Raw genomic sequence first — 27,524 nt, 5'->3', positions numbered from 1 at the left:
TTTGTCGTAGTGTCCTCGTCGTAAACGAAAATTGTACAGTTTCATCGGTAAAATATAGCGAACAAAAGCAGTTGTGAAACACCGAACAAACATGCATGATGAAAGTGTGAAGCCAACCGACACGGAGCTGAACGGTACATCAAAGCAAACACACTTTAGGAAAAAGCAGGGTCTTTTGTGAACTCCAACGTCCAAGGAGTGCAAAAAGTGTAAGTAGATGGAAGCGTGAGATAGAGCACTCGATGATCGAGTGTAAAAGCTTAGGACTGCAATGGGAGGTTCTACACGGAAAATGTCCTCCTAGTCCCTGGAACAATCAAGATAAACGGACTGATTGGCGTTATATAGGGCTTTTAGGAGCAGTGACTAAGCGATAGTCCGGCTGCAGTGTGCAGTCACCTTTGTAAAAAGCAGGCTAGTTCGGCTAAGGTGACCTTAGACTAGTCGGCATGACCTTATACTAGTTACGGACATGGGTTCTTTGGAACACTCTATCACAAGGTCTATTGACAAGTCCAATAGACAAATAAGTAAGGACTGGGGGAACTATAGTTTGTTGCGCTATTACGTGGTATTTCTGAAAATTTTTTCATGTTTTGTTCATTTAACATTTTTAGAAAGAGGTGAGAGAGAGAGCGCGCAGGCGGGTATAGCAGTGGGGTATCCAGCACCTCGCGCACACAGCGCTATTTGTGATTGGAAGACTCGCTGCAGTGTGTGTGTGTGCAGCCTCGTGTGTGTGAGGGTGTTGCCTGCTTTCTCGCGGGACACATCGTATGTGAGGTGGTACGTGTCTAAGCAGCAGTCAGCTGAAGGTTGCACCAACATGCCTGTGGCAGGAGCACTGGGCGCACCGGGGTAACTGCATTTATCATACTTTGTTTTCACAAGCTTGAGCGTCGATGATGAGTTGGCGAATGTTGTGCGGGTTTCACTGAACCCTTGCCTTGTTGCTCTATCGCGATTGCTCGAATATGTTCTTTCCCTACTTTCTTACTTAGAAGCGTTTATAGAGTTTATACACGTTGTTTAGTTTTATCTTATGACAGTTTGCATGTAGGTGTGTGTGTTTTCATGCACGTGTGTCTTTGCTTATATGCATGCTGGAATTATTTAGTTCGTGCGCTCGCTTCTTTAAAATTGTCCTCCACATTCCTGCGCATGTTTGACCGAGGTGCTCCCCACACGAGTTTTCAGTAATACAGTATTTTATGTGAAAAAAAAATATGGAAATACGAAAATAGGAGTTTTTAACTATTGGTACGATCTTTTTTTGGTAGCGGCGATTATTTTTTGTTAAATTAGGTTCGTTCTACACCCGATCCTAGTTTTCTGTCCTTGGTTTCCAATACTTGATTTGCATGTGCGCGCTGCAGCAATGCCGGCAGCGAGCTCGCCAACAAACGCTGTCGTCTGCACGCACTGACCTTGCCCTCTGGCACTAAAAGTCAGAAGCAGGCCATTCGAAACTGAAACACAACTGACGTTAAGTACATTGAAGGTGTGAATGAAAATAATTTATACTCAAATAGCATACCGGTCAAATGACATTCCTCTGCACGAAAAGTCCCCAAAACATGCAGTCACAGAGAAGGGTGTAGCAAAATGCTAATCCATTTTTTCCCAGTACTTTTATAAACTTTAAAATATGGGGAAAATGATTTCTGACAATGCATCCAGATTTCTTCATTTTCATTTATAATCTGTTAAGATTTCTATTCTCGTATAAATAAATAAGCTGACAAAAACACCGCACATTTGCTATTTTTATACCATCCTTCGAACAGTTGTGTCATGACAGTCAAACCCTCAGGCAGAAAAAAGAGAGATGGATAACAAGCGTGGACAGAATTGCTTTAAGGTGCAAAGATATTTTCTCATATCACAATGATACATCTTTCCTTAATGGGGACAGCACTACGACTGAAGTGTTCTTCAAACAGACGACACTGCACACACTCCTCCCCTCTTTCCACCAGGGTTCTTTTATTCACTGAGTCAGCACGCGTGTCATGAGTTACACACTGAGACAGCACGCTTGTCATGAGTTACATCAATGTTCCAGCCGCACTTGCGACATCTTGTGAAATCTTGCGACAAACTAAGGGAAGAACTAAGTCGGTGACAAGCGAATGATCTCCAAGCAACTTTCAGGGGAGTGGGGTATGAATGGTGATGGCTGATAATCAGTTATACGAGAGTGTTGCTCCCACTAGACTAGTTTTTTTTCTAGACGTGGTACTCCATGAAGATGGCGATGTACAAGTTTTAAGTACACTGTATAGGCTGAAGTAGAGAGACTACTTTTACAGTAGGATATAATCTCATAATCTCATAGTGTATATTTTAGCCACATATGTCTTAGAAGGGGATGGTTCACTAGGTTCTCACTATTTCACCGTACGCTAGTGTACTTTAACTATTTTCAATGATATATCCTTCTACTGAATGTTAAATCCTAGAACTATCACAGTCCTATGATATACTTGAAACGCAACATTTTTCTAATGAATCATTGAGAATTGAGCTGATTCTATTGTAAAGATCTTGAACACAATGCAGGCCCGGAACCAGTGTTCTTTGAGGAGAGAAGATATCTAACATTTCTCGCAGCTTCCAAAGTTGTGTTTATTCTGTCGCCTGAACTGCACTGACAAAAGAAGCATAGCGAAGAAGTTACTGGGCTCTAAAGTAGAGGACAATTATACAGGATTAATTAGGGTGTATTGGGGAAATCCACTGTTCATTTACCCTCAACGATATAAATGATTTCCTTTTGCACATCGAGTGAACGCAAAATATCTGAGCACTGAAGAGGAGCGTGTTTTCAAATGTTTGCATTGATCCTTCGACTTGCAAAACTTGAGTAAACATTTCAGAAAAGCTGAGTCACTGCTGTCAGTGTCGTGCTCCAGCTTTCTCTAGCGACATTTACCTGCAGTCTTCTCGCACATTGAACCCTTCCTTCGTTCCTTCCTTCGTTCGTTCGTTCCTTCCTTCCTTCCTTTCTTCCTTCCTTCATGACGGTCTCCATTTGATTTCAGATACGGTCACGACAGCAACGTTACTTTTTACCTGAATGGCCAGCACCACACAGGTGAGTTTTAGAAGTCGAGGAAAAGGCAAATAATTTTACTGTATGTTGAAGCTGTCATAAAAACGTGCCCAATTTACCCAATGGGCATGAAATAATAATAATAAAATACATTCGCTTCAGTGCAGACACCAATGATACTTTAATCCCCGAAGGCGATTTAATACTTCAGGTGTGTCCGCATCTTCTTTGTGACAGTCCATTTTATTTCCGTGAATTGTCACATGGCATGTATTCTCCCTCCCAACAGTGTCGCTGGGGATGGGGAGCGCTGGACAGCGAGGTCCAGCCTCAACGAGTACATCCGCGAGGCGGCAGGTCTGTCGGGCACCAAGGTCATGTGTCGCGAGTCTGGCTGTGGCTGCTGCGCCGTGACTGTTACCATACCCAACCCCCTCGGGTCAAACTTGTCGACGGTCTCCATCAACTCTGTGAGCCTCTTTGGTCTACTGGATTACTTCTCTGTCTGCTCTTTTTGGACTGATTTTCTGTCTGGTCTATTGGGCTGCTTCACTGAGTGACTATAATTTATAGGAGCTAACTGGACTCGTGCAGCTTTTCTTGCTGTTGTTGCTGTTATTACTACTACTAGTATTTATTGTTATCATTATTTATGGTCCCTTACTATTTTTATCATTAGTTGAAAGTTCCAGTTTTGATGTGTAATTGCGATCTCAGTCTTTGAGAACGTGACAGTAAAATATGATATTATAAATTAATCCATAACAGTTAAGAACATAATGGTAGTTTGTAACCCAGGCCACATAAACAAATAATGGTCTTGTTTAACATTAACCTCACCACACACACGGTATCAACTGAATGACTGTGCACAGTGTGCAGTGTGAGCTGGACAGCACAAAAAAAAAAAAAAAAAAACAATGCTGTGTGTGCAGTACGGTAAAAGAACTCAGTGGTGTGTGTGTGTAGAAGGGACAGTAAAAGCATTCAGTGCTCCGTGTGTACATAGGGTAACGAGCTGACTGAACAACAACAAAAAAAAGAGCCAGTAAAACCTATAACACCTGGTTACATCAGCAGTCATGCAGTGACTTATTACATGTAATCGGGGTTTAAACGTTTATATGCTTGTTGTTATTTGTGAGTCCTGTTCGTGATATGCAAGTAGCAGTTGTTGCGGTCATAAACATGTCATAAAGCTCTCTTGCCCAGTGTCTGTGTCCCTTGCTGAGTGTGGACGGCTGGCAGGTCACGACTATTGAAGGTATCGGAAACGACAAGGAAGGTTTCCACCCGATTCAAAAACGTATCGCCGACTTCAACGGCACCCAGTGTGGGTACTGCACTCCGGGAATGGTCATGACCATGTATGGGTAAGTGACCTATAAAACTGCCTTCGGTACACACCACCCTTTGAGATCTCCCATCTATAGTTGTGCTACCCTATGTACCCAGCCCAGAGTGCAGTTTGTTTACGTGATTGGCATTTCTGCTTGCGAGAAACAGAAACAGTTCACATTATTGACAGCGTGTTCTAACCTAGACATTACGTTGTCAAGCCAACCGTAGTTATACAGCAGGGTCAAAGGTTCCTAAGGGTAAAGTGACAAATAGCAATATCCGCGGGGGTCTAGACTCTAGATAATCTAGATAACTACAGAAATTAGGTCTTTTTTTTTTTTTTTTTGCTCCATTGGTGCTCACCTTTTGCCTCTGGATAACGATTAATTTCGCTTTATGAATACACCATTTGGGGGTTAAATTTTAATACCCAGGAGTTTAAATAGCAACATATTCTCAGTCCAGTCATTTGAACACTCACAGGCTGCTGCACTCTAGCAGCCAGCCCACGGAACAGGAAGTAGAGAACAACTTTGATGGCAACATCTGTCGCTGTACCGGTTATCGCTCCATCCTCGACTCTATGAAGTCCTTCGCCAAAGATACTAGCATTGCTGGTGGAGGTCTTATTGACATCGAGGTGAGAGGCAAACGACTGCCTTCGCTAACACAAAATCCTTTGAAAAGTTATTGTGTAGCAGCACTTCACAAGCTTTTAAAGTGTACCAGCCAAGTATGACTTTAATCGGTTCTACACACAAGCGACCTGGCGAACACGAGAAAATGCACGCACTTAGCCCATATGGCAGTTACATGCATAGCAGTTATACTTATGGCAGCTATATATGCATATCGAAAACCTTATGCTGCTGTTGCTGCGAGAGTTGTTAAATTGCTCGTTTTACGAATCGTGTTGCAGGATCTGAATAAAAAATTGTGCCCACAAACAGGTCAGCCTTGCAAAGACCACTCATCCAACGGTTCGTTAAACGGCGCCGCCAAAAACGGTGCCGCCAAAAATGGCGCCTCTAACGGCAGCAGCGCTCACCCGACCGGCCTGCACCTGCGGTATGGAGGGGTACACTGGTTCCGCCCCAATAGCCTGCAAGAACTGAGCACCATTTTGCGCAAGTGTGTGGACGACCAAGTGCGCATGCTCTTTGGAAACACGTCTGCAGGTAAATCTGAGAAAGGAAAAGAACAGAACGAAAGAACTAGCTTGTATTTAAAAGAAAAGATAGTGAATCGATTCCACAGTCTTCTCTTCAATTATCTTTTAATCGCAACCTTTGCAGACTAGAAAGCTGATTAATAAAAAACGGTTATGTGTTTATCTCAGGAATCTTCAAAGACGAAGGACCATTTGAAGTCTACGTTGATCTAAGAGGTGTGAAGGAATTGTATGATATCACAGTGAGTCTGACACTTTTCTTTTTAGTTTCAAAGTATTTAGTTCCATTTGTATGCTTCTTCTTCTTCTCATTCCTATTCACCCAGTGGAGGTTAGGGCTGTCGATTTGTATGCACTACACAGTTATCTTACGAAGACTCGCATGACTGGTCGTAAGTAATTGTAATTGAAAGTCGCTGAATGATTAAGAGTAAGAATATTGATTCAATTTTAAAAAAAAGTATGGCTTATGGCAACACGCGTGTGAGCAGACTGTGCCTTGCCCATGGTACCCTTTGCACTTCCCTACATACAGAGACAATTTTATGTTTCCTGGCCGCATAGCTCCTGTTGATTGTCTGTATCTGCTTCAGACGGTGTTTGTGCGATAAGCCGAGGTTTGTCTTATTTCACATCCAGACTATTATGCTTAGGTGACGGAGACCTCGGCCAAGTTTGGCGCAAATACATCTTTGACCAGTCTGATCCAGCACTTGACATCACTGAAGGACACACAGCCAGGCTTCCAGTACTTTGGTCATCTGGTCCGACATCTTAATCTGGTTGGCAACGTCCTCATGAGGAATGTCAGTGCACAAATATTTTCCCCGTGCAAGTTCTGCTAAATTGTTCAATAGTTTTTCTACTTTATTATAAGTAAAGATCATGAACAGAGTGTTAGGTTTCTTTTTCTATTTACTCTTTGCTGCAGCCTATCACTTCTTTTGTGTAGGTGATGTCAGCTGTCACTAGATGTCAGGCACATTCACTCTTTTCATTTCCTCTTTTGATCGTTTATTTTCTTCTCTATTTTTTTAAAACTAATTTCTGTATTGTCAGTGTGTATATTTCACATTAACAATGTTCGACATCTCCACGAAGACGATAAAATCACTCTTTAACCTGCATGTGTACCCAGGCAGCCAGTGTGGCGGGTAACCTGATGATTAAACATGCGCACCCCGACTTTCCCTCTGACGTGTTCACCATGATGGAGGCTGCAGGAGGCAAGGTTGAGGTGTTTGGTAAGAGTTGCTTTTCCTTCCTGGCGGTTAGTCTATCGTAAAGCGATTGAGTGAGGAACAATATTTGACTTTCCTGATTGCACTGGGAGCCACGCATGTACATCCAGACCCCATCCACCTATTGACACCCAAGCCTGTCCACAAGACGAGTAACAATCACGAAGAACAGAGCATAGTACTCTAATTTGTTTTTTTGTTCCCCAATTCCACTCCCCCCATCTCCCATTTATAATATGTTCCTCAACACCATCTGACACGAGGGCTACCTTGCTGACACATCGTGTTCTACATAGTTGCTTGCTTAGTCGAGTCGTGCACTGTACAACTTCTGTAAAATAAATCAAAATAACATCTTTTGAACGACTGATTTGACAGACACCAAGGACGAGTCGCTGAAAGCATACACAGTGCAGGATTTTGTGATGAAGGTAAACATGAAAGGAAAGGTGTTGACAGCGCTGGAAATACCAGCCTTCGAGCCTCTTGACCACTTCCGCTCTTTCAAAATTACTCCGCGGTCACAGGTAAGTTTAGAAATAGTAGGGCCTATCGCAAATGTCTGGTTTGTAACATTACATCATGTAATGTAAGAGTGTGTAATATAGTGTGCAGAATTACTTTTTATTTGTAATATTACAGCACGTAATAAAAGAGTATGAAATCTCACCTGAATTTAATTCTTGCATACTATATTACACACTCTTTTATTACATTCTGTAATATAGCAATTCAACAACATGTAATTCTCTAAAGCTGTACTTGTCTGCGCTAAAAGCACTTAAGAGAACAAGACACTGAGAACAGTCAGTATTTTTTGGTTTTATATTTTAATCATACGTTGACGAAGCCATTCAGCTGTTGTGTCTAATTTCCTAGCTGTTTGCAGAATAACCATGCAGTAGAAATAAATTGTGTGGTAAGGTGCTCAGTTCCACATAAATTTATAGAATAAATTCATTTTTTTAATTCATAAATCTTATGCCCCTGTACTTTTGAACCCCATAGCGGTTTTCAATGCACCGAGTAATTTTTTACATTGTTCTTACCAGAATGCTCATGCTTACATCAACGCCGGCTTCCGTTTCAAGATCAGTCAGGAGGGAAAGCAGGTGCTGGGCAGACCGGCCATCGTCATCGGCGGGGTGAACAACAAGTTTGTGAGTTGCTGCAATCTGACAGAGCATCTTTCTTTACCATTACATGCAAAGGCAAAATAGAAATCAGTTAATTGAACAAAAATCACCAGAAGATGAAATAGCTAAAAGCACCAAGTGTTAAAATATTCTAAAACCTGTGATACAGCTCCGTTGCACTTATGCAAAACGTTCACTTCAAAGTTGCTGGAACCACGATGAAAAAAAGCATTGAAATACGTAAAGACTCAAAGATAACTGAAAAGCATGTTGACACATTGTGTAAGCATCTTCCTGCACTGGCAGTAACAGTGTATGTGCTTTGTTTGGAAGATCCACGCTGAAAAGACTGAAGAGTTCCTCCGGGGTAAGACCCTCAAAGATGAGATTGTGAGAGGTGAGTGTTCTTTCTTTGTTTTTCTATTTTGAGAGTGGCTAGTTATCACTTACATTTGTTTCCTTCTAAAAGATATACAGGCGACTTTCAGTGGACCCGAGTTCCAACTGAAGTGTCTGGCAGAAAAACGGCGCTTGAGCTGATCTTGACTACTTGTGGTCCCTCTCTTTGTTGCCTCCAGGAACTGGGAGGGTCTTTTAGCCCTGAGACACCGCCACTGTCGTCAAGCTGACACAAAAGAAATATGCTAGAATGTTATCTACCCATGCCCCTGTTATTCATCACTTTTTTAATTCTTGCAGTTTTACTTTCGTTTGCTCGTTTCTTGTTCCTATTTTTTTATATATATTGTTGGGCTTTTAAAAATGATTTACTGTTTAAAGGCCGAACTTTTAGCCTACGGTGGAAAGTATGATTCGACTCGAGGAGGGGAGGCGAGGAGCACAGACAGTGCTGGAGACTTTAGTGGTCATTCTTATACCCTAGTGGTCATTTCTTGATAATTGCTTTTATCTGTCCGACAAGCAGGGCCACTGAGAGCCATCAGGGCTCTCTTAGCCCCTTGTAATTGTAATCGTAAATTATTTTCTCAGTATATAATAATATGCTTAAAATTCGATTGAGCAAGGCTGGGCTGCGGACCCGGGCTCAGCATCCCCCCTGCCTCCTTCCTCTCGTCAGGTCTGCCGACAAGTGCCTTCACCTCCCTCCGCCGAATATCATCTATTCCACTTTTAACTGATTTTGATAGTGCGAACACTTTTCCCCGTGATTGACTTCTTGCGCTGAAAGGCCTTAAGTACCAACTGCCAACCATTCTTTCTTTTGATCATTTTACTCAGGTGTCCTGTCACGTGTGTTCTTTTTGTGATTGTTCTCAGATGCCCTGGCGCTCATGAAATCGGAGATCGCCCCACGCCTGACCTGTGCTGTCCTCCGTGCAGTACAGAACTGACCTTGCTGTCAATCTGCTGTACAAGGTATTCACGTGACTGTCACTCAATGCGACATTACAGTTTATATCAACTACTCTTCACACACATTATCATCAGTGTACAGTTGATTTCAACTACCCATCACACATGTGCTGATTACATTGTCATCAGTCAGTGATAGCGACGACGGTAGTAGGCTTATGTTCGTACTTTTCATGGAAACGGTTGATGGTATAAGTCGTGTCTGGGTCCTCCTTACAGGTCTGCGAAAAATCTCCAATTTTTATTTGATAAATTTGACATTGTCAGTTATATGCCGACACGGTAATCAACTAAACGCTAATTAAGAAAATCTTAATTTTGAAATTAGACACTTCTGGAGTTCACCGGAAATGCCGATCCCAGACTTGCCTCTGGCGCTCCAAACATACAGCGCCCTCTGTCGTCTGGACTGCAGACGTATGAGGAGAAGAAGGAAGAGTTTCCGCTGAAGCAAGCCTTGCCTAAAAAAGACTGCCTTGCTGCAGGTTAAATGTTTTAACTCTTCTTATTTTCAATAAACTTCACTAGCTTTCGGAACCAATCCTCGTTTATCTAAATGTTTAACGTTACTTTGTGCTACAAGCTTCTGCTCTGTTCATTTTACAACATAGAAACATTTTTGTTAAAGATATTATCATTTATTTTGTCGTTTTTTCTACATTACATAATCATTTTCAGAAGCTTAAGAGGCAGTTAATCTAATTTCGTTTTCATAACACTCGATCCCGTTTGACCATGTGAAATGTATTTAATACTCTTAACTGCTATCACTAGTTCGTGTTTGTTACCACCGACCACGTTTCTTTCAATTTCTGTTTTCTTTAAAAACTGCTGCCAGCAGACTTCGTTCTTTTTCAATCGCTAACACGGTAAATGCTGACAATAATTTTTTTCTTTTGTTAGTATAGTTGGTTGGAGATGATTGTTCCAACTTCAGTCTCTTCTCTTTTGTTTCATGGCTTGTTCCCAACAGGCATCTGGACAAGCGGAGTTCGTCAACGACTTGCCAACATACAAGCACGAACTGTGTGGCGCCTTGGTGCTGACCACTGTCTCTAACTGCACTCTCCAGTCCGTGGATCCTTCGGCTGCTCTGGTCAGATTTCGTCGACACTGACCCATCGAAAATTCATTCTCTAATTTTGTTTTGTTGTGCATTATATTTGCTTTTGTCTCTTTTTATAAATGTTTTAAATACTAGCACGCTTAGTGACTTGTCGCTCTCTCGACTCACTGGAGGAAACGCACGCATCGATGTCTGATAAACACCACACTGCAGTCAGATGGGTGACTGAGGATTACAAACACACACCTATACACACCGCAGTGCAGTCAGGTGGCTGTCAGTGGGCTATACCCCTCTAGGCAGTCAATGGCTGCTTGCATACAAACGGGGATAGCATAAGAATGAAAAACCGAAAGTACAGAGAAGAATTTCAGAGATGTGTAGAGTGATCATTCGTGTTTGGCAGGAAAGGAAAACTTGCAACAAGCTGCTCTGTCCGGCGTGTAATGTTTGTTGTTTCTTCTGCCAGGCTGTGCCAGGTGTCCGCCATTTTATCACAGCGCGCGACATTCCAGAAGGAGGCAGCAACAATGCCTTCGCCGCCTATAAGGGGGCGTTCGTTTTCCCAGTGGAGGAGGTGCGCACTCATAACATTTATTGTATTAATATTAACAGCGAAAGACCACGTGGCGCTATTTGTAGTCTCAGCAGATAAAAATACATTGTTGTTGCTAGTTATTGCTAGCTGAATGCATCCACAGAATGAGTTACTAATGAGGGGAATAGTAACAAGTCCTAACATTATTTTTCACAGATTTTCGTCACGAAGAAAGTGGAGTATGCAGGCCAGGCGGTGGGCATGATTCTTGCAGGTAAATAATGGAAGTATTCAGCACCACCTAATTGTAGGCGAAACAGAAGTGTTCGTTCTTTAAAACTGCTAGTCATAGCGATAGTCCTCGATGTAGATTGCAAGTCACTCAACGTCCAACGTGAGAGAACGGATAGCCAAGGTGGCGCAAGGAGACAACAGAAAATCTACAGCGAAGCATGCTGAGTGACCAGATGCAATAATTTACAGTGGTCAAACACGTACGTTGCCAAACTGCTAACCCGATAATTTTCGAATTTGCGTGCTTGCTAGATGACGATCAGAGAAGAGATGGTGTATGAAAGTAGTTTGTGACAGACATCACGTGCGCTGTCCGCAGATAACCAACTTGTGGCCGATGAGGCGGCCAAGAAGGTGATTGTCAAGTACTCCGATATCCAGAAACCTATCCTGACCATACAGGAGGCCATTGACGCCAACAGCTTCCACTCCACCTTTGTCCAGCCGCATGTCGTGGGTAACCCTGATGGTTAGTACAGCAGCAAATATTTTCAGCATGCCTAACGTTTTTTTTCAAGTCAGTCTGCAAAAAGTGTGCTAATTTCATTCACTCGCTCACTTTTGCCTTTGCTCACTTTGGATTGAAAAAGAAAATTTTAAGTTTAGTAAATGGATTTATTTACGCCGTTGAAACGATGTTAGTACCAATGCCAGTTAACTTTTAAAATGTTGTATACCCTAATGTTTTACGGTGCAATGTTTTCTTTTCAGATGAACTCCAGAAGTCAGCAAAGACGCTGAGTGGGGAAATTAAAATGGGAACACAGTATCATTTCTACATGGAAACCCTTGTAAGACAACGCTTTTGATATACGACGTAGTTTTATAGAAAAATAATAACGATACCCGACATTACCTCGGTGATGCCATTTCGACTGACAGGCTGTCAGTGCTTAGCGCGTCCGGACCACATAAAAGGGCAGAGGGAGTGAGAAGGAAGACGCCGCAGGCCTTCTCACTGGTTTTCACACACACACACAGAGCATATCCTCTGAAATCACTGTCGAAATCTTCACTGCCCAGTAGACTTTAAATTTCAATAACTCGAAACATCTTTACCCTCTGTATTTTTTCTCTCGGTCTTTAAGTGTATGTGTGTGTGTGTGAGAGAGAGAGATTCTGTACCTGTTTACTTAGATAGTTTCGCCTCCCACACCTAAAAATGAACAAAGGTAGCGGCCCCTGTTTATTTCACTGACAAGTGACACCTGGGTGACCAGGGAAGTTCAGCTTTAGTGGTTCGTTGCTTTAAAAACGTTTTGCTATACATTAAGGTGACCAGACGTTTCGGGAGCGAAAGCGGGACAGGTGCCGATGATGGTGTCGTCACCGACAAAGAACGCCGAAAAAAGTGGGGGGGGGGTTGTACGGTATTCAGATTTTTAAAGACAACCGGGACATTTGATGGACTTGCCAGAAAGCCAGAAAGCGGGACATTGGGCGTCCCGCCCGATATTCAGGCGGGACACGAGGTCAAAAGCGGGACTGTCCCGCCTAATGCGGGACGTCTGGTCACCTTATATACATGCATGAAATGGACCAGTCAACTGAATGCCGAACACTCTCAGTTGTGCTTCCTGTTTGTCCTGACTGAAGGTAAAGCAGGTGTTTTGTGTCGTCGCTGTTGCAGGCTGCGCTGTGCGTGCCGTCTGAGGACGCCATGGAGGTGTACGCCACGTCACAGGCGCCCGACATTCTGCAGTGCTGCATGTCTGGCGTCCTCAACAAGCCAATCAATTAGTGAGATCATTTGATCTACACTCTCAGTCTTGCCTGTCTGCTTCATTTTCTTATCACATAATCACATGGCCAACACCCATCCACAGGCTATGACGACTGTAGCCAAACTCAGAAAATTATCTTTTTACATGCCCTTAAAATGCGAGTTAAACCCAAGCGGAACGCGTTATTTATGCAGACTAATGCAATGTTGTGTTCTCAATATTTCATTCTATTCGTTACAATACCTTACGTTTCTTAGAGGAACAAGCGGGCAAAATAATGTCCGGCACAGTTTAGGTTCTAAATACCACGATATTCTTTTTCTCAGCATCAATGTTCATTCCTTGCGCCTGGGCGGAGGCTTCGGCGGCAAGTTTGCCCAGAGCAATCACCTGGCCAACGCTGCAGCCATCGCCGCATATGCAACAGGAAGGTGAGGACCTGACCACATGAAGTTGACCTCAAGTGGTTCACTCCCTTTAGAGCAAGCCCAACTCTCCCGGGTAAACGGGTAGCCGAGTGCTTAGAGTGCTGGCGTCCTAACCGAAAGGTGCACTGGATCGATATCATGTAGCGCAGCAATCTTCGACCAGTCTACCTAACTGTTGGAATGGGTACCTAAAGGTTGGGGAGGATAATGCAGCGAGGGAGAAGAGATGGGGAAAACTGACCTGAAAAGGTTAGGGACGACCTTTGCCTTTCTCTCTGCTTCTAACGCCCCTGATGTAGCAGTTGCCATCCACAGTGTGCGTGGGGAAGAAGAGGACGGGAGGGGTGGGAATAAAGTTTTCCAGACAAGGTCTCGGCCACTTTCCACTCCTTGGTGGATAGAACTAATCAATCTGACCCCTCCTTGCCAGCAGTGCCTATGCATGTCATGACCAGGTCCTGTCTGTGTAATGTGCAGGCCTGTGAGGACCTCGCTCAGCTTGTCCGCCAACATGCAGTATACAGGAATGCGCTTTCCAGTCTTGACTCGATATAAGGTTAGACTTGTATTTGTCGGCTCCATGGCATGCTATGGATATCTGTTGTCTTAAATTAATAATGTCCTTGATGAATATTTCGCTGTTAGGAGAGTGTGTTCAAGTGGTGCAAGCCAAAAATATAACAAAAATCGTAATATTAAAATAATAAGTATTAAAGGCAGCTTATTCCCGTGATACTTTAACCGGCTTATGATTTTAAATCATTTTAATCATTTATATTACGCTTGCTGTCAGGAAATTTATTCCAGCAGTATATATTTCCCCGTGTTTGCCAGACCTTTTGATTCATTTTTTCATCATTTTCTTTTTTGACTTGCCTAAAAGGCGGGCTTCTCTGAGAATGGCAAACTGAATGCCATCGTGGCCGACATTTACATTGATGGAGGAGCGACCAGTGGAATTGTCTATGGGCTGTACGAACTCCAGCACCAACTCGACCAAGGCAAGGAAGCAGACTAATGTATACAAAGCAACTCCACTCAGTGGTGTTGCTGAGCTTATTCACGTATTCACATGTACATGCAGGCTAATCTGACTCACGTGTTCATGCGTGTACAGGTTACCAGTAAAAACAAACAAAAAAGTTTATTTTATATAGTCATCACAAAAATGTTGCTGACCACATGTTTTGTAAAGTTACAGGAAAACTGAATTGAACAACTAGCGAATCAGCTCACTGAGTTATGTATCTGCCATAGGTTTCTATGTGCCCAACTGGAAGATCAATCCATACATGGCCAAGACAAATAAAGTGCCAACTACCTATTGCAGAGGTCCAGGTGGGTTCATGATGGTGCCAACTGGCCTGTTGACTTATGTTCACCTACGTAACCTAATGGATTAACGTTTCACTCAGATTTGTTTCATTGCATTTTGTACCCTACTTGCGGCAAACCTGGAGTATTAGTGTGGCTGTATGGTGCGAGTGAGGAAAAGAAGAAGCAAAAATACATTTTCAATCAACAAGCCAACACTATAATCACTTGCGGTGTGTGTTCGCCTGACATGTCAGAAGTGTAGTCACGTGTGTTGTTGGGAGGGTGGAGCTGTTCGCATGGTAGCCAGCTAAACCTATCTTCTCATCTCTGTGGGCATGAACAGGCCCTACTCCTGCTGCAGCCATCATAGAGACCATCCTTGAGCACGTGGCCAAGGAGGTGAAGCAACACCCCATCCTCGTCAAGGAGCTCAATTTGTACGAGAGACACCAGGTAAGCTACTGTCTCCTAGCTCTTGACGAAACACCAGGTAAGCTAGTGTCTCCTAGCTCTTGACAAGAGACAATCTGTTAGACTGAACATGAGACCTGAGTACCGGTAGTCCTCGACTTACGACGTTGATCCGTTCTTACGCGGCGTCGTAAACCGAATTTCGACGTAAGTCGGATCATACGTTCATACAGTACTGTACCATAACACATAAAAAACAGTACAGTACTGCAAACACTTAGCCTATCCAAACACCTATCCTAACACAGTACCCTACATAATTATCAATAAACATAAGTACAGTAAAATGGTGTGCAGTACAGTACGTTTAATAATGAAATACTGTACTGTAAGTGCTAAATCTCGTAAGTCGGAATGAGCGTCGCATAAAGCGTCGTAACCACGAAACGACGTAACTCGAGACCGTCGTAACCTGAGGACTACCGGTACATCTCTTGTCCAGACGTGTAGTCAATAGTTTTTATATGGGCCAGTATCTGCTGAATGCAGTCAGATTAAAACTGTGTTGCCAATGACCTTTACAAAATGCTGGGTTCAGATTAATTTGGCATCTTGATAGCAACTGAACATTGGTTGCTATCTTAATTTATGGCAACTGAACACTCTGTTTGGTAGTTATTCGTGCATCTATGCTTGAGGGTGTGAATGCCTTATGTATTCATGTTCTCATTCGTGTGTGTACCTGTGTCAGTGTGTGTTGCATGTGTGCCAGTGTGTGTATATTGCACATGTGTCAATGTGTGTATATTGTACGCGTGCCAGTGTGTGAGTGTATGGCTCACGCACGTGTCTGTCTTACAGATGTACATACATGACTGTTAATGTATATAGACATATGTGTCAGCACACGTGTGTGTTGTGTACAGACGGACCTGAACGGCATGGTGCTTACCTACTGTACCATGCGAGACGTGTGGCAGCGACTGAAGCAAGTGGCCCAAGTGGAGCAGCGCATGGCTGAAGTTGAGGAGTTCAACCGGGTCAGTTACACTGGCTTGACCTTCCGTTCTCACTGTGAACTGCTGTATTAGACGTTATATTCTTCTTCAGCTGAATACTTACTTTTTCATCCTCCTCATCCTCCTCACGTCTTTTTCTTCAAGAATTTCACGTCCTGTGTAAGGCTGGCAAAGCGATGTCACGATGTTCGACAATAACAGAAGGTGCTCATTGTCAAGTGACAACATGGTGGATTTTTATGCCAGGGAAACCTCTGGAAGAAGAAGGGGATCACCATGTGCGCTGCTAAGTACGGGATGATTACTGCAGACACGGGTTTTCCCTGCTCGGTGTCAGTCTTCGCCCAGGACGGCACGGTCACCGTAGTGCAGAGCGGCGTGGACATGGGCCAAGGGCTGTACACTAAGGTAGGGCCTCTATTTCCGGACTCTTTTAAGCTGCTGTTGCTCTGTGACCCTTAAGACGAGAAGAGACTGATGTCAAGACAATGGGGCTGACGAAAATTTTCCGTGGCGGTTTTTCAGGTAGCTCAAGTTGTGGCACATACTCTTGGCATTCCTATGGACATGATCAAGATTCGCCCATGTTTGACCCACTATGTACCCAACGGAGCTGTGACAGGAGGCAGCACAACTAGCGAGAGGGCAGTAAATGTGAGTTGATAGATTATCGTTGTGGATAGCTTGATGTTCTGACATTTTATTTCCGTACGTTAAACAAAAGGAGGTTCACGATTTGGAGCACACGTCAACTGAAACCGATTCTGTGCGCATGCGAATGAATGGCGGCTTACAAAGTGTATCGTGGTTTGCTAGCTTTTGTTTGAAGACGGGATTTCAAGGCAGCCCTGTTACACTGTCAAATATCACGTGCTTTTCTTACATCGTCGCGTTTGTTTACGTATCTGCATGTCGGCTGTTTTTATTCAAGGCGGCACTCCGATGTTGTAACATTCTTCGAGAGAGACTGGAACCAGTTAGAGCCAAGATGCCTGATGCTGACTGGAAAACTTTGTGCCTGAATGCTCAGAAGTTCAAGGTTGACCTCTCTGCACATGCGACGTTAGTATCAATAAGCAATAGTGAGGCAAGATATTGATCCAGCCAGATGTTGGTCTAGTGTGATCTTATCTGATTGATAATATATGTACCTGATATAATATGTTTTTACTTGATATGTAAAATAATCTGTAAAATGTAATCTGGAAGCTTTATGTAAGGATGTTTGACTTCTGTTTCTGGAGTCAACGGACCACAGCATAAAGTGGGTGTGCCGATGCATCATATAAAGTTGTATGTCGTAAACCTTGTGAAACAGGCACGTGGACAGGACAGAGGTGTAATGAAGCCGCTGCCTCGGGCTGATTACACTCTGGAGGTCTCCGACACGTGCATGTACGCAATACACTTATACTAAGTGATCTTACAAATAACTCCGAGCCCCAAGCACACGTCCCCAAAAAACTAACTCAACAAAATAGAGAGCTTTTACGATAGTTACGTAACTGCAAATAAACATCAAATGATTCCAAACGGCTTGTTTCCCGAGGTTTCCGTCAATCTGTTGATCCAGACAGCATGTGAGTCAATGCATTCCCTCAGCTAACACACTGCCCAGTAGAGTCGTTCATACACTCATCCGTCACTTAACTTTACACACGAATGTCTCTTGCTCCTTTATGAACTTGGCGAAGCATATCCGTCGTCGATCGTCGTTGACCTCACACATGCATCGAAACAACTACCCCACAAAGACAGTTCCCACTGCTCATTGCAATTCCCCTTTTTCCCTACTTGTACCACCTGTAATGCAACAGGAACAAGAGACGCCACGAACTGGATCATGGTTGTTGTTCACTACTAATGTTCATTATCAATGTTTATTTTCAGTGTTCACTAACAGCCGGCTGCAAAAAACTCAAAATTGTTGTATCTGCGCCAGGTACACACGTAGACTTAAAGCATACGTAACGGTCAACGTTGACCAGTATTCACCTGCAGATCCCAGCCGCTGACCGATACCCAGGGGAGATAACGGGCAGCGGGGTCTATGAATTTCTTTCTCTCGGCGGCCTGGCGCCACAGAACGACACCCGCGGTGTTCCACAAACCAACCCGCTACTCGTTTTCAGTATCTGCAGGTCCGTTTGACTGCTCATTCGCCCTACCCGTGTACAATGTAGAAGTGCGACACCAACACTACAGCTCTAGTCCTAGTTATCTCATGAAGTGTGTACCACAACTTTGTACCCTAAGGAACATCGCACAGTTTACCTGATTTTCGCAGATTCTTGCGCGCCTGCTCGCATACAGACAGTTAAATACATACAGACAGTTCCTGTTCTTATAAAAAAAAAAAAAAAACAACAAACAAACACGTACGTCAGCTTCCCATGTGATCATGTTGTGTGCAGGCCCTTCAATGCGGACTTGCCGGAAGCAGCGGGCCACTTCAACTACCACACCTACTGCTCCGGTGTCATGCAGACTGAGCTGGACGTGCTGACCGGGGAGTACGCCATCTCACGCGTCGACATCATGTTTGACTGCGGGGAGAGGTGAGTCACTACACCTGCACCATGCATGTCGACTAGTTGTGTGGTGAGATGTAAGTCACTACACCATTGCCTTGTCGTGCGGTGTCATTTCACCAGCACCAGAAATTGGGTACTTAAACAAGCACCATGTCGTGTGGCGTGAGGTGAGTCCTTACACCATCATCATGATTTGTGTAGCAAAAGGCGAGTCCTGGCACTGACACTTTAAAAAGTCCTCGTTCCAGCAACACTTGTGTCGAGAAGCATCCTGCTGAATGGTTTGGTGCATCTACCTGACATCAGAGAGCATCAGTACTAGTACTAACGGAGATTATTCAAACACGTGTTTTTCTGCGCAGCTTGAACCCCATGATCGACATCGGCCAGATCGAGGGCGGCTTTGTCATGGGCCTGGGCTTTAGCCTCCTGGAGGACATCGTATTGGACTCGAACACGGGTCGTGTGCTGAATGATGGAACGTGGGTGAGTCATAGACACAATTTACCTTTCTCAACAAGGTGGCGTGATGCTTGTAGATATAATGGCCATGCACTCTGCCTCTCGTAGCAAGATCATGTGGTGAAAACTGCATTAAGTTCACAAGACAAGATAGAATGTTAAGAGGGCTTTAGGTTAATGGAAATGTGATTTTCAAGAAGCTTGTCAGATGGAGTCCCCGAAAAGTACAAAAATTGTTGGCTTGTTACTGATGTAACACTGTGCTGTTTTTTACAGTGCTTTCCATGTTATATCTACTCATGCTTCAGTGTTTGCCAGCTTGTGTTCGTGACTGATTAGTGTATTGTCTGTGTTCGGTACTGGGTCAGTAATAGGTAGGTTTTCTGTGTTCGGTTCTACGACTTACTTGGTTTACACCTCTATGTGCAGGAGTACAAGCCGCCTACATCAAAAGACATTCCCATCGACTGGAGGGTCCACATGCTGCCTGATGCCCCCAACCCTGTTGGTGTCCGCAGCTCTAAAGGTGAGTCACGTGGCCACATAAAGCTTTGATAATCTTTACTGGCGAGAGCCTTGATTGTGATAAGGTACACAGCAGCATCAGCAGTAACAGGTTGGAGCCCAGCCCTTACTAATCCATATGATATTTTATTTCAAACAACCTACAGTATGCTCCACGAACTCAGCTTGCTGAAGTTTCTGCTTAGCATGTGTTTTTACTTGTACAACCTTTGCCATATCTCCACTTAAAGGACTGCAAGAGTTTGAAAATGAGCCATTATTTCACACACCATTCTTGTTTCTCATTCGTCAAGTCTTACTGCAGATGTCGCTACTTCCTTTGACTTCTATATATGCCTCTTTCCTCTTCCAAACAAAACAAAACAAAAAAAAGAGTATAAAAAAGTTATATGTGAAAAGTGATTCCGTAAGTGTTTTCTGTTTTGCCGGCCAGCTTCAGGAGAGCCTCCTACGGCCCTGGGAGTGGGAGTGCTTTTAGCTTTGAAACAAAGCATGGAGGATGCACAGAAGGACCTGACTGGATCTTCCTCTTTTATACCAGTCGGTAGGTGTGATTTTCTATGTACTTTATACCAGTCGGTAGGTGTGATTTTCGGTGACCATGAACTGCCGCAGTAAATGACTGGTGACGATTGGTTAAGAGAAGTATTATAAAAGTAGCCGTAACAGAGGTAGCCATGATGAGTGCCAGACAAGATGGTGACAGCTGTAGATGATTAGTGATGGTAATACGACGCTGATCCACGCCTGTTTCTCTTCCAGATATTCCGCTGACAGTCGAGAAAATTCAGCAGGGAATCGGAACAAAAGTGGACCACATGAAAATGTAGGACGACGGTCACAACTTCTGTCGAGGACAACATCAGGCACAATGCCTACCTTGTCATACGAAAGTGACTTTGCTGCTACATCGCAGTGTTGTCCAGTGATTTTCGGCTCGGAACTCCTTATTGGACAATGGTGACTTGGACTTTTTCAGCTAGATGTTATTATTAAAACCCATAGCCAAATATTCTAGAGAAATATAGCGAGAGACCAAACTATTGTACGAAAAAAGCTACTAGGCGAGAGAGAACGAACACAGAATAGAGACAATCAGGAAACATTAAAGTAGTGAAAAGTAAGATTGTTATATTTTTGAATTATCACAACATTAATGTAGATATTAAAATATTGACACGCATACAAAAAATCCAGAACGGCTGTGACTGCGACATCTTAGCGCTGTCGTCTTGTGCTCACTATTATAAATGTTAATATTTCTTGCTACAAGATGTGTCAACTGCACCTAGCTCTTTCGTGCTTTTTCCCAGTTTGGTTAAATGGATAAGTAGCCCATATTTCCTCTTAAAGAAATAATCTTGTGATGTTTATGCAAACAGCTGATTTACAAAAGTGACGGCATTACAAAGTGTTGTCTAAACATTTAACAGTAAAACTGTTTACAGTGTTACTTTGTTCATTATTAGTGTTATGTTTATTAAAGCATTTGTAAATTTAGCTGTATTGCCTTTGTATGGCTGCGAGACCGGTATTTTCATTCTCCTTCTGTGGCTGCCTCCATTCTATCCCGTTCTTCTGTTATTCTCGACTATTCATTCTTTCTCGGGTGATCACGGCGTAGCCCCCAGGATATCCGAGCAGTTACAACATACTCGAGCCCCGCATTTCTCAAACTGTTCAGCAAAATATGTTGGCAAATCAAAATCTAAGGGAATAATTAACGAGGCATCTGAGTACACTATCACATGGCAGCAACCCAATAGGTTCTGCACCTTCTGAGACTTACAACTCGAGTCTTACATATTTGAAGGGTACTCCACTTTACCGCGAGTGTAAATAACTGGCAGTCACCCCATACCAAACAGACATGAGAACATACTATGCAACAACCCCGCGGGTTCTGCTGAATGCCCAAACTCTCTAACAAAGTTTTACAAGTGCTTTGACTTGGGTACCCTGCTATACCACTTAGGTGGACATAATTGGGCACTGCTCTGTCCCAATACGGGTACACAGTAGCAGTGTTGATGCAAGGGCTGGTCAAGCGAACTTTTTACATTGTTGTAAACAGCATTAAGATGTTTTCTGACGTGTGTCACGAGCGAAGAGGGGGGGATTTGGTGTTTAACGCCGTGTCAGCAACTGAGGCTATATTACGGCAAGCAGCCAGCCCTGTAAACAGATGCCACGTGCAGAGAAAGAACAGCCTGCCCGAGACGAGAAATGAACTCTGGGCAGCCAACCTTCACTGTATTGGTGACAGGCGCTAACAGCGCTAACCGTTGCGCCACCGGGCCGCTTGTCACGAGCGAAGAGATGGTCCGTGAGCGACCGTCTGTACCTGTCCGTTTGTCGGCTCTACTTTGAGTAAACCGAGTGTTTAGGGGATGGGGTGGATTTCTGAGATTGAGCAGTGTCTCGACAGTCCTCGAAAAGTCGAGAAAATTCAACCGCAGCTGGTAGTTGCTTAATATCATTTAAAAGGTGACACGTGTATACCTTGTTCATACATTGTTCGTACTGATGCAGACGTCTAACTCCAACAGACGAGCAACCTGAACCAAACAATTTTTCAGAACACTAACGCAAAGTGTCACAAGTTCTCAAGCACAAAAATTACAAGGTTCAACCAAAAGATTAAATTAATACTAAAAGTCAGGCTCGCTAGTTGTAACGGACCGGTTGCGCAATGGAATATTTGTTATGAAACATTACAACACACACACACTAACAATCATTCGCATCTGCACAATCAATAACTGAGGTGTAAGAAACAAAGAGAGAAAATTAAAATAAAAGAGACAATGGAGTTAATAAAATTTATACAGCGATATACCAAGCAATATAAGAATTCTAATCCAAACATCTCTCTCGATGTCGATCACAGCTTCAGACCTCATCCACGATCATTCTGGATTGAGTCATTGATCAGTATATCAGTATGTTATTTGTGTTCGACATCAAGAGTCACAATTTATGTGTAGATTATATTTACCACAGTTCAGTTCACACATTCTTTAATGTGCCGATCAATTCAGTTCACATCTATTTGTCAGTCCTGTGGTGACACAAAAGTTTGCAATGGCGATAGCTGCTCACGCCCGCACATACAGGTACAAAGTAAAATAAACAATTTTTTTTGGTCTCGTTAAGAAAGACATCATCTCGCTACCCAATTATTCCTTTTCGTTTGACAGACAAGTGAAAAGAGAAATTTGCAGACAGGGCTGTTATTAATAACGTCTGCTGAATTTCTTGCGATTTACTTGAATTCGTCGGCGACATTCATCGTTCGCAGAGCAGATCGACCTCTGTTGTCGTAGTAGTTGAAGGTGCCGGTGTCGTGCGGCGTGCAGATGATCCTGGCTGCGGTTGATTTTCACTGGGTGAGTCTTGAGCGATTCCTTGGCCAGCTCGCTGTATGTCATCACTGGTCGCACTGACATTGTCTTTCTCTCCCTGGCTGCTCTTGAGATTTTTCAAGAGTTCATTGGTGTTTGACAGTTGACAAAGGAAATCCAGAAGACAACCACTGTTAAAAGTGAACGGCAATCTTTAAGTTGTAGGGTGTTCGACAAGTTGATTTTACACTGGTAGTAAGAGATGTGTGGTATAACCGTATAGGTTTGCTAACAGTCACACCGACCGATCGCTTCATTCTAGCTAAGTCCTGTAGCCAGACAAAATTTATATGAGGAGCGAGCACAAAAACAGCGATTAACCCGTTGTTAAGCTACTGTTGTGAGCAGACTAGGAACAGAATCAATAGTAACCACTGACGTGGTTAACAATAGACTCTGTGAGGTTGACCCAAGTTCATGGTTAACCAGCTTGTGGTGCTGGTCGAAGGAAGAGGGAAGCACGTGTGGGTACAAACACACAGGCAGGCCCTGTTTTTACACCCTGCTTTAATTATAAACTTACATTTCTTTCACGAAAAATCCGTTTATATCATATTTCGAAAATGTGTCTTGTTCAAAATGCTTTTTGTCCATAGCCTTACATGGTATTGTGCTTGCTAGAATGCTCCAATCTTTATACACAAGACTTTATTTAGGTTTCTTTTTTTTTATGTTTGTTTTAAAGTATGGCAGCTATGATGTCACTCTGCTCATCGGTTTTCTGGGCTGGCTTCGCGTTGGTGATCGCAGCCAGCTTAGTTGTGCTGTTTTACTTGGCTTATTTCTACGAATCTAATTACTTACATCCCTACCAGAATCTTTTTTGCTTCTGGTCTGGTCAGTGTATGCTATCTTCCTCCTATCACCAAAACGATGAAGTATGGTTATTGGCTTGTTAGCTCTGCTGAGCAGTGCAACTCCTTTCTTTTAAATCCGCCACTTACCACTGAGCCTTTTAAATCATCCACTTACCATTGTGTCTTTTAAAGGTGACTTAAAAATGCATCTTGAGCATTACCCAACTACTCTCTCTCTCCTGTTGTACAGATCAAGATACATCCCTTGAATGTCTCCAAATTAGTCCATCCTGCCCACACTCCTATGTAATTTTACCTCTACTGTGTCAGGTGTCACGGTCTTCTGTACTTCATCCTCATCGCTGGCCATCTTTCAGCTCCTTCATACACTACAGATTAACCTAGTTTTTGTAACAAGTGTTTAGTACTCCTATATAATGTATATTTAATGACCAGTAACAAAAGGTAATTCAATAATGATGAGAGGGAACTATGCTTTTTCATCTGTCATTCTATCAAGTCATCTCTGGTACTATCCTCTATCAAAGTAGAGGACACTACTGTCCCTTTGACATCTTCTACCTGCGGTTTGGGCTGCTTCATCTCCAGTGATGTGTCCAATGACTATCATAGCTGTAATCTTGTGCTGGCCATGGTTAAGATGCAAATACTGTGTGTGTGTGTGAGAGAGCGTATGAATGCACCTGTATATTTTTAGAAAGAGAAATAACTATTATCTTACACCCTTTCCTTTATTAATTTTATTCCATATTTGTGGCCTTATGATGTGAAGCACAGACAGCCTGGCCAATAGATGGGATTCCATGCTAAATAAACATTAATATTATTACACAATTACATGAAAATGAGAAAAATCTGGATGAGTATATTTTTGAATGTCAGAGCTGAACTAAAATACGGAAAATTCAGGAAGGGGGAATTATTCACTGAAAATAAAACTAGCTGGTTAATTTGCGTACTTATCTCATCACAACCTCACTTTAACTCTAAAAAAATACATCTGGCCCTTCAGCAACTATTAAGTCAGGGCCGCCCAACTGTGTCCAGTTTCAAAATCTATGTAAACATAAAGGGATGAAATCCAGCCATTGAGCCTGATGAATCACGTTTGAAAAGAGTTACAGCCCTTAATACAAGAGCAGGAAGACTTTAAAGAGACGAATTTGTATGTACCTTTCTGTTCAAAAAGTATGGGTGAGACGTGGACACTTGGAGAAAGCTAGCAATTTTTCATCCTTTTCAAGCTTATTTCTGACGCTAAAGTTGTTCTTCATCATCGTATGTTTATTCACTTTTACATAGTGTGTCTACCATCCAAATCCTGAATACAGGACTAAACGTTGCAGTGATTAACTGTGCCTTAGCCTGTATCAAAATTTTCTTTTTAAGAAATACAATTTTATAAGCCTATCCTCCTTTGGATTTACGAGAAAATGTAATTTCATGATGGAAAGAAGCAAAAACAGTTTCTTTCTTGTTACTTTAAACTTTTATTGTAATTCTGATCTTCCTGCCATGTCTTTTTTTTTTTTGATGATTTCTTAAATACTTCAAATTCATACATATCTGGCAATCAGAATCAAACATCAAGCCCCAGACTCAAAATGTTACAAATATGGACAGTTTGCTAAATGTCATTGATCCATTTTAAAGAATTGGCAATGGGAAAGACCACCATTTCATTTCAGGTGATAAACAAGAAAGGACAGCTGTCTACTTTGACTTGATTTAATTACAAGCAACAGATTTATGTTCCAGAAAATTTAGTAATGATAAAGCTGATATTTAGTAACTGTTTATTCTTATCTAAATTCAGTAAATGTGGAAATTGTAAAAGCCCATCCTGCTTTGAATGAACGAAAATCACCGTGAAGCACAAGAGTTAAACTCCTATGTTAGACCAGTGGTTCTCAAAGTGTGGTCCGCAGACCACTTGTATATTGATTTCACATGAGTTTTAATTTTATTGATGCCCAAATGCTCGTTTGCAAAAAATGCTTGCTTACCAACAACATCTTTATGTCACAGCATGAGCATAGCGTCATTTAACTGTGTCATCTGTTACCCTTAGTAAAGCAGTACACTTCCTAATTTTTAATTTTTATGTGTACTGTGCAAAGCATGTAATTTTATGTAAACTTATTACTATACCACTGTCACAAAAATACATTTAGTTTTGAATTATAATGAAATAAATGTGGCAATTTAAATTAAATACAGTGATTTTAGGTGCTGGTGGAGCGCCGTATTTTTTACTTTAGTAAAGTGGTCCTTGGTCCGAAATACTCTGAGAACCACTGAGCTAGACCACTAAGTCCTAACCAAAAAAAAGATATAAGCATCTTTGACTTCAGGCTGAGCAGTCTGTAGAACTGAATAAATCCCTAACATTGAATGCCTCATCAAAATGCTAACAAAATATTTTACTCGAGATCTCATCATACTGCTTTCTATGGAAGTTTTTCATGCTAAAGTAAAGGCTACATTATACATTAAAATATCACTACTGCACTCAAGTTTCTGCATAATTTTCACATTTCACTGATTGCATGCTAAAAATGTAATCCAGTTACAGTCTGCTTTGGCTCACATGGTCGCACACAAGCTAAGCAGAATTTTAGGCACTATAATGTATTTCAGTGATGACCATTTTCACTGTCACTTTCATGTGCTGTACCATTCTTTTTCTTCTTCATGAAACTCTCCACTGCGATGGTGATGACCATAGCACCCACTGCATACTTCAGGCCTCGACCCAAGCTCTTAAGAGCATTTCTATATTCATTTCCATAGAACTTAGGATCGTAACGCCACACTTCATTCCTGAAAAAAGAAAAACTGTAAGTCAAAACACAAACACTAACCTGTCGTAATAAATGACTGGCAAAACAATAGTAAATAATGCCAACTTGCACCCTTATATTTTCATTTTACAAGAACTTCTAAGATATGAAGTAGCTTTACAACTTCTGACGCAATTTTAACAGTTACGGCCTATCATAATTTCTACATTTTACTGTGCAATTTAATACCTTTTGTCATTTGTAATTAAATATACTACAGCTGTCAATGTCAGTCAAAAGCCAATAAACCTTTTTCTACCTACTTTGTATTTTTAAATGTTCATATATAAGTACAATTATAAGAAAAACTGAGCTTAATGATCTACTAAAAATAATATAAACTTTGCTGATAGTTAACTCTCATTATACTCTCTAGTCTCTTACCAATAATTACCATTATACCTTGTTTCAACAATAGTCGTATATCTATAATGATTTTATCTTTAACACATCTAAAATTATCTATAGCGTCAGCGAGTGTGTACTGTTCACTCCTCATAGCCCAAAGTATATCAGCCTCACAAATCAATGACGTGCTATTATTATTTTTTTTTATATTTCAAGATTTGGTATCATTTTTAACTTTTATTGTTGTTAAAGTTGCAACCCCCACGTGTGAGAAACAAACCTGATCCAAGGATCTTTCAAACCTTGCGCAGCAAGCAGCCTCTTAAGCTGTTCTAGCTCCGGTATACCGTTGATTTTATAACTTTTCCAGTCAGGAGCCTGAAAGTGTTCCCCATGGCCATGTCCCATTATGAATGTGCAGTTGTCGCTAACCTTCAGGAGCCCGACAATCTCCGGTAGCGGAAGTACGCAAGGG

The 27,524-nt window shown here is 42.3% G+C and overlaps 2 protein-coding genes across 2 annotated transcripts; one reads left to right on the top strand and one right to left on the bottom strand.

Moving 5' to 3' along the window:
• Nucleotides 1-472: 472 nt before the first annotated feature.
• Nucleotides 473-20,964, top strand: LOC112560812 (xanthine dehydrogenase-like). The gene is given in 35 exon segments (XM_025232878.1): nt 473-571; nt 3,045-3,097; nt 3,345-3,525; nt 4,268-4,428; nt 4,880-5,036; nt 5,316-5,574; nt 5,736-5,809; nt 6,221-6,373; nt 6,706-6,811; nt 7,187-7,335; nt 7,861-7,968; nt 8,278-8,341; nt 9,223-9,284; nt 9,647-9,783; nt 9,785-9,803; nt 10,292-10,414; nt 10,854-10,961; nt 11,139-11,196; nt 11,536-11,685; nt 11,928-12,007; nt 12,847-12,956; nt 13,267-13,371; nt 13,846-13,924; nt 14,252-14,369; nt 14,626-14,706; nt 15,029-15,138; nt 16,023-16,136; nt 16,362-16,523; nt 16,641-16,769; nt 17,047-17,177; nt 18,530-18,673; nt 19,012-19,135; nt 19,541-19,637; nt 20,070-20,180; nt 20,399-20,964. Coding segments are annotated over 35 exon segments (3,984 nt in total). The 3' UTR covers nt 20,467-20,964.
• Nucleotides 20,965-25,124: 4,160 nt separating this feature from the next.
• Nucleotides 25,125-27,524, bottom strand: LOC112570954 (NADH dehydrogenase [ubiquinone] 1 beta subcomplex subunit 3-like). The gene is made up of 2 exons (XM_025249710.1): nt 27,330-27,524; nt 25,125-26,681 (listed from the first exon to the last, which is right to left on the bottom strand). Exons 1-2 carry the CDS (start codon nt 27,455-27,457, stop codon nt 26,495-26,497), a joined length of 315 nt encoding a protein of 104 aa, XP_025105495.1. The 5' UTR covers nt 27,458-27,524; the 3' UTR covers nt 25,125-26,494.

Source organism: Pomacea canaliculata, linkage group LG1, assembly GCF_003073045.1.
Source record: "Pomacea canaliculata isolate SZHN2017 linkage group LG1, ASM307304v1, whole genome shotgun sequence".
Lineage (NCBI taxonomy): Eukaryota > Metazoa > Mollusca > Gastropoda > Architaenioglossa > Ampullariidae > Pomacea > Pomacea canaliculata.
The sequence above is the reverse complement of the archived record's forward strand: the minus strand, read 5'-3'. Positions and strand labels throughout refer to the sequence as shown.

Bases quoted from the DNA above. Each gene is read 5' to 3' on its own strand.
- LOC112570954 (XM_025249710.1), bottom strand. From the start codon at position 27,457: ATGGGACATGGCCATGGGGAACACTTTCAGGCTCCTGACTGGAAAAGT. The intron at 26,682-27,329 runs GTTTGTTTCTCA...TTCTTTTTTCAG, and splicing joins TTGAAAGATCCTTGGATCAG to GAATGAAGTGTGGCGTTACG.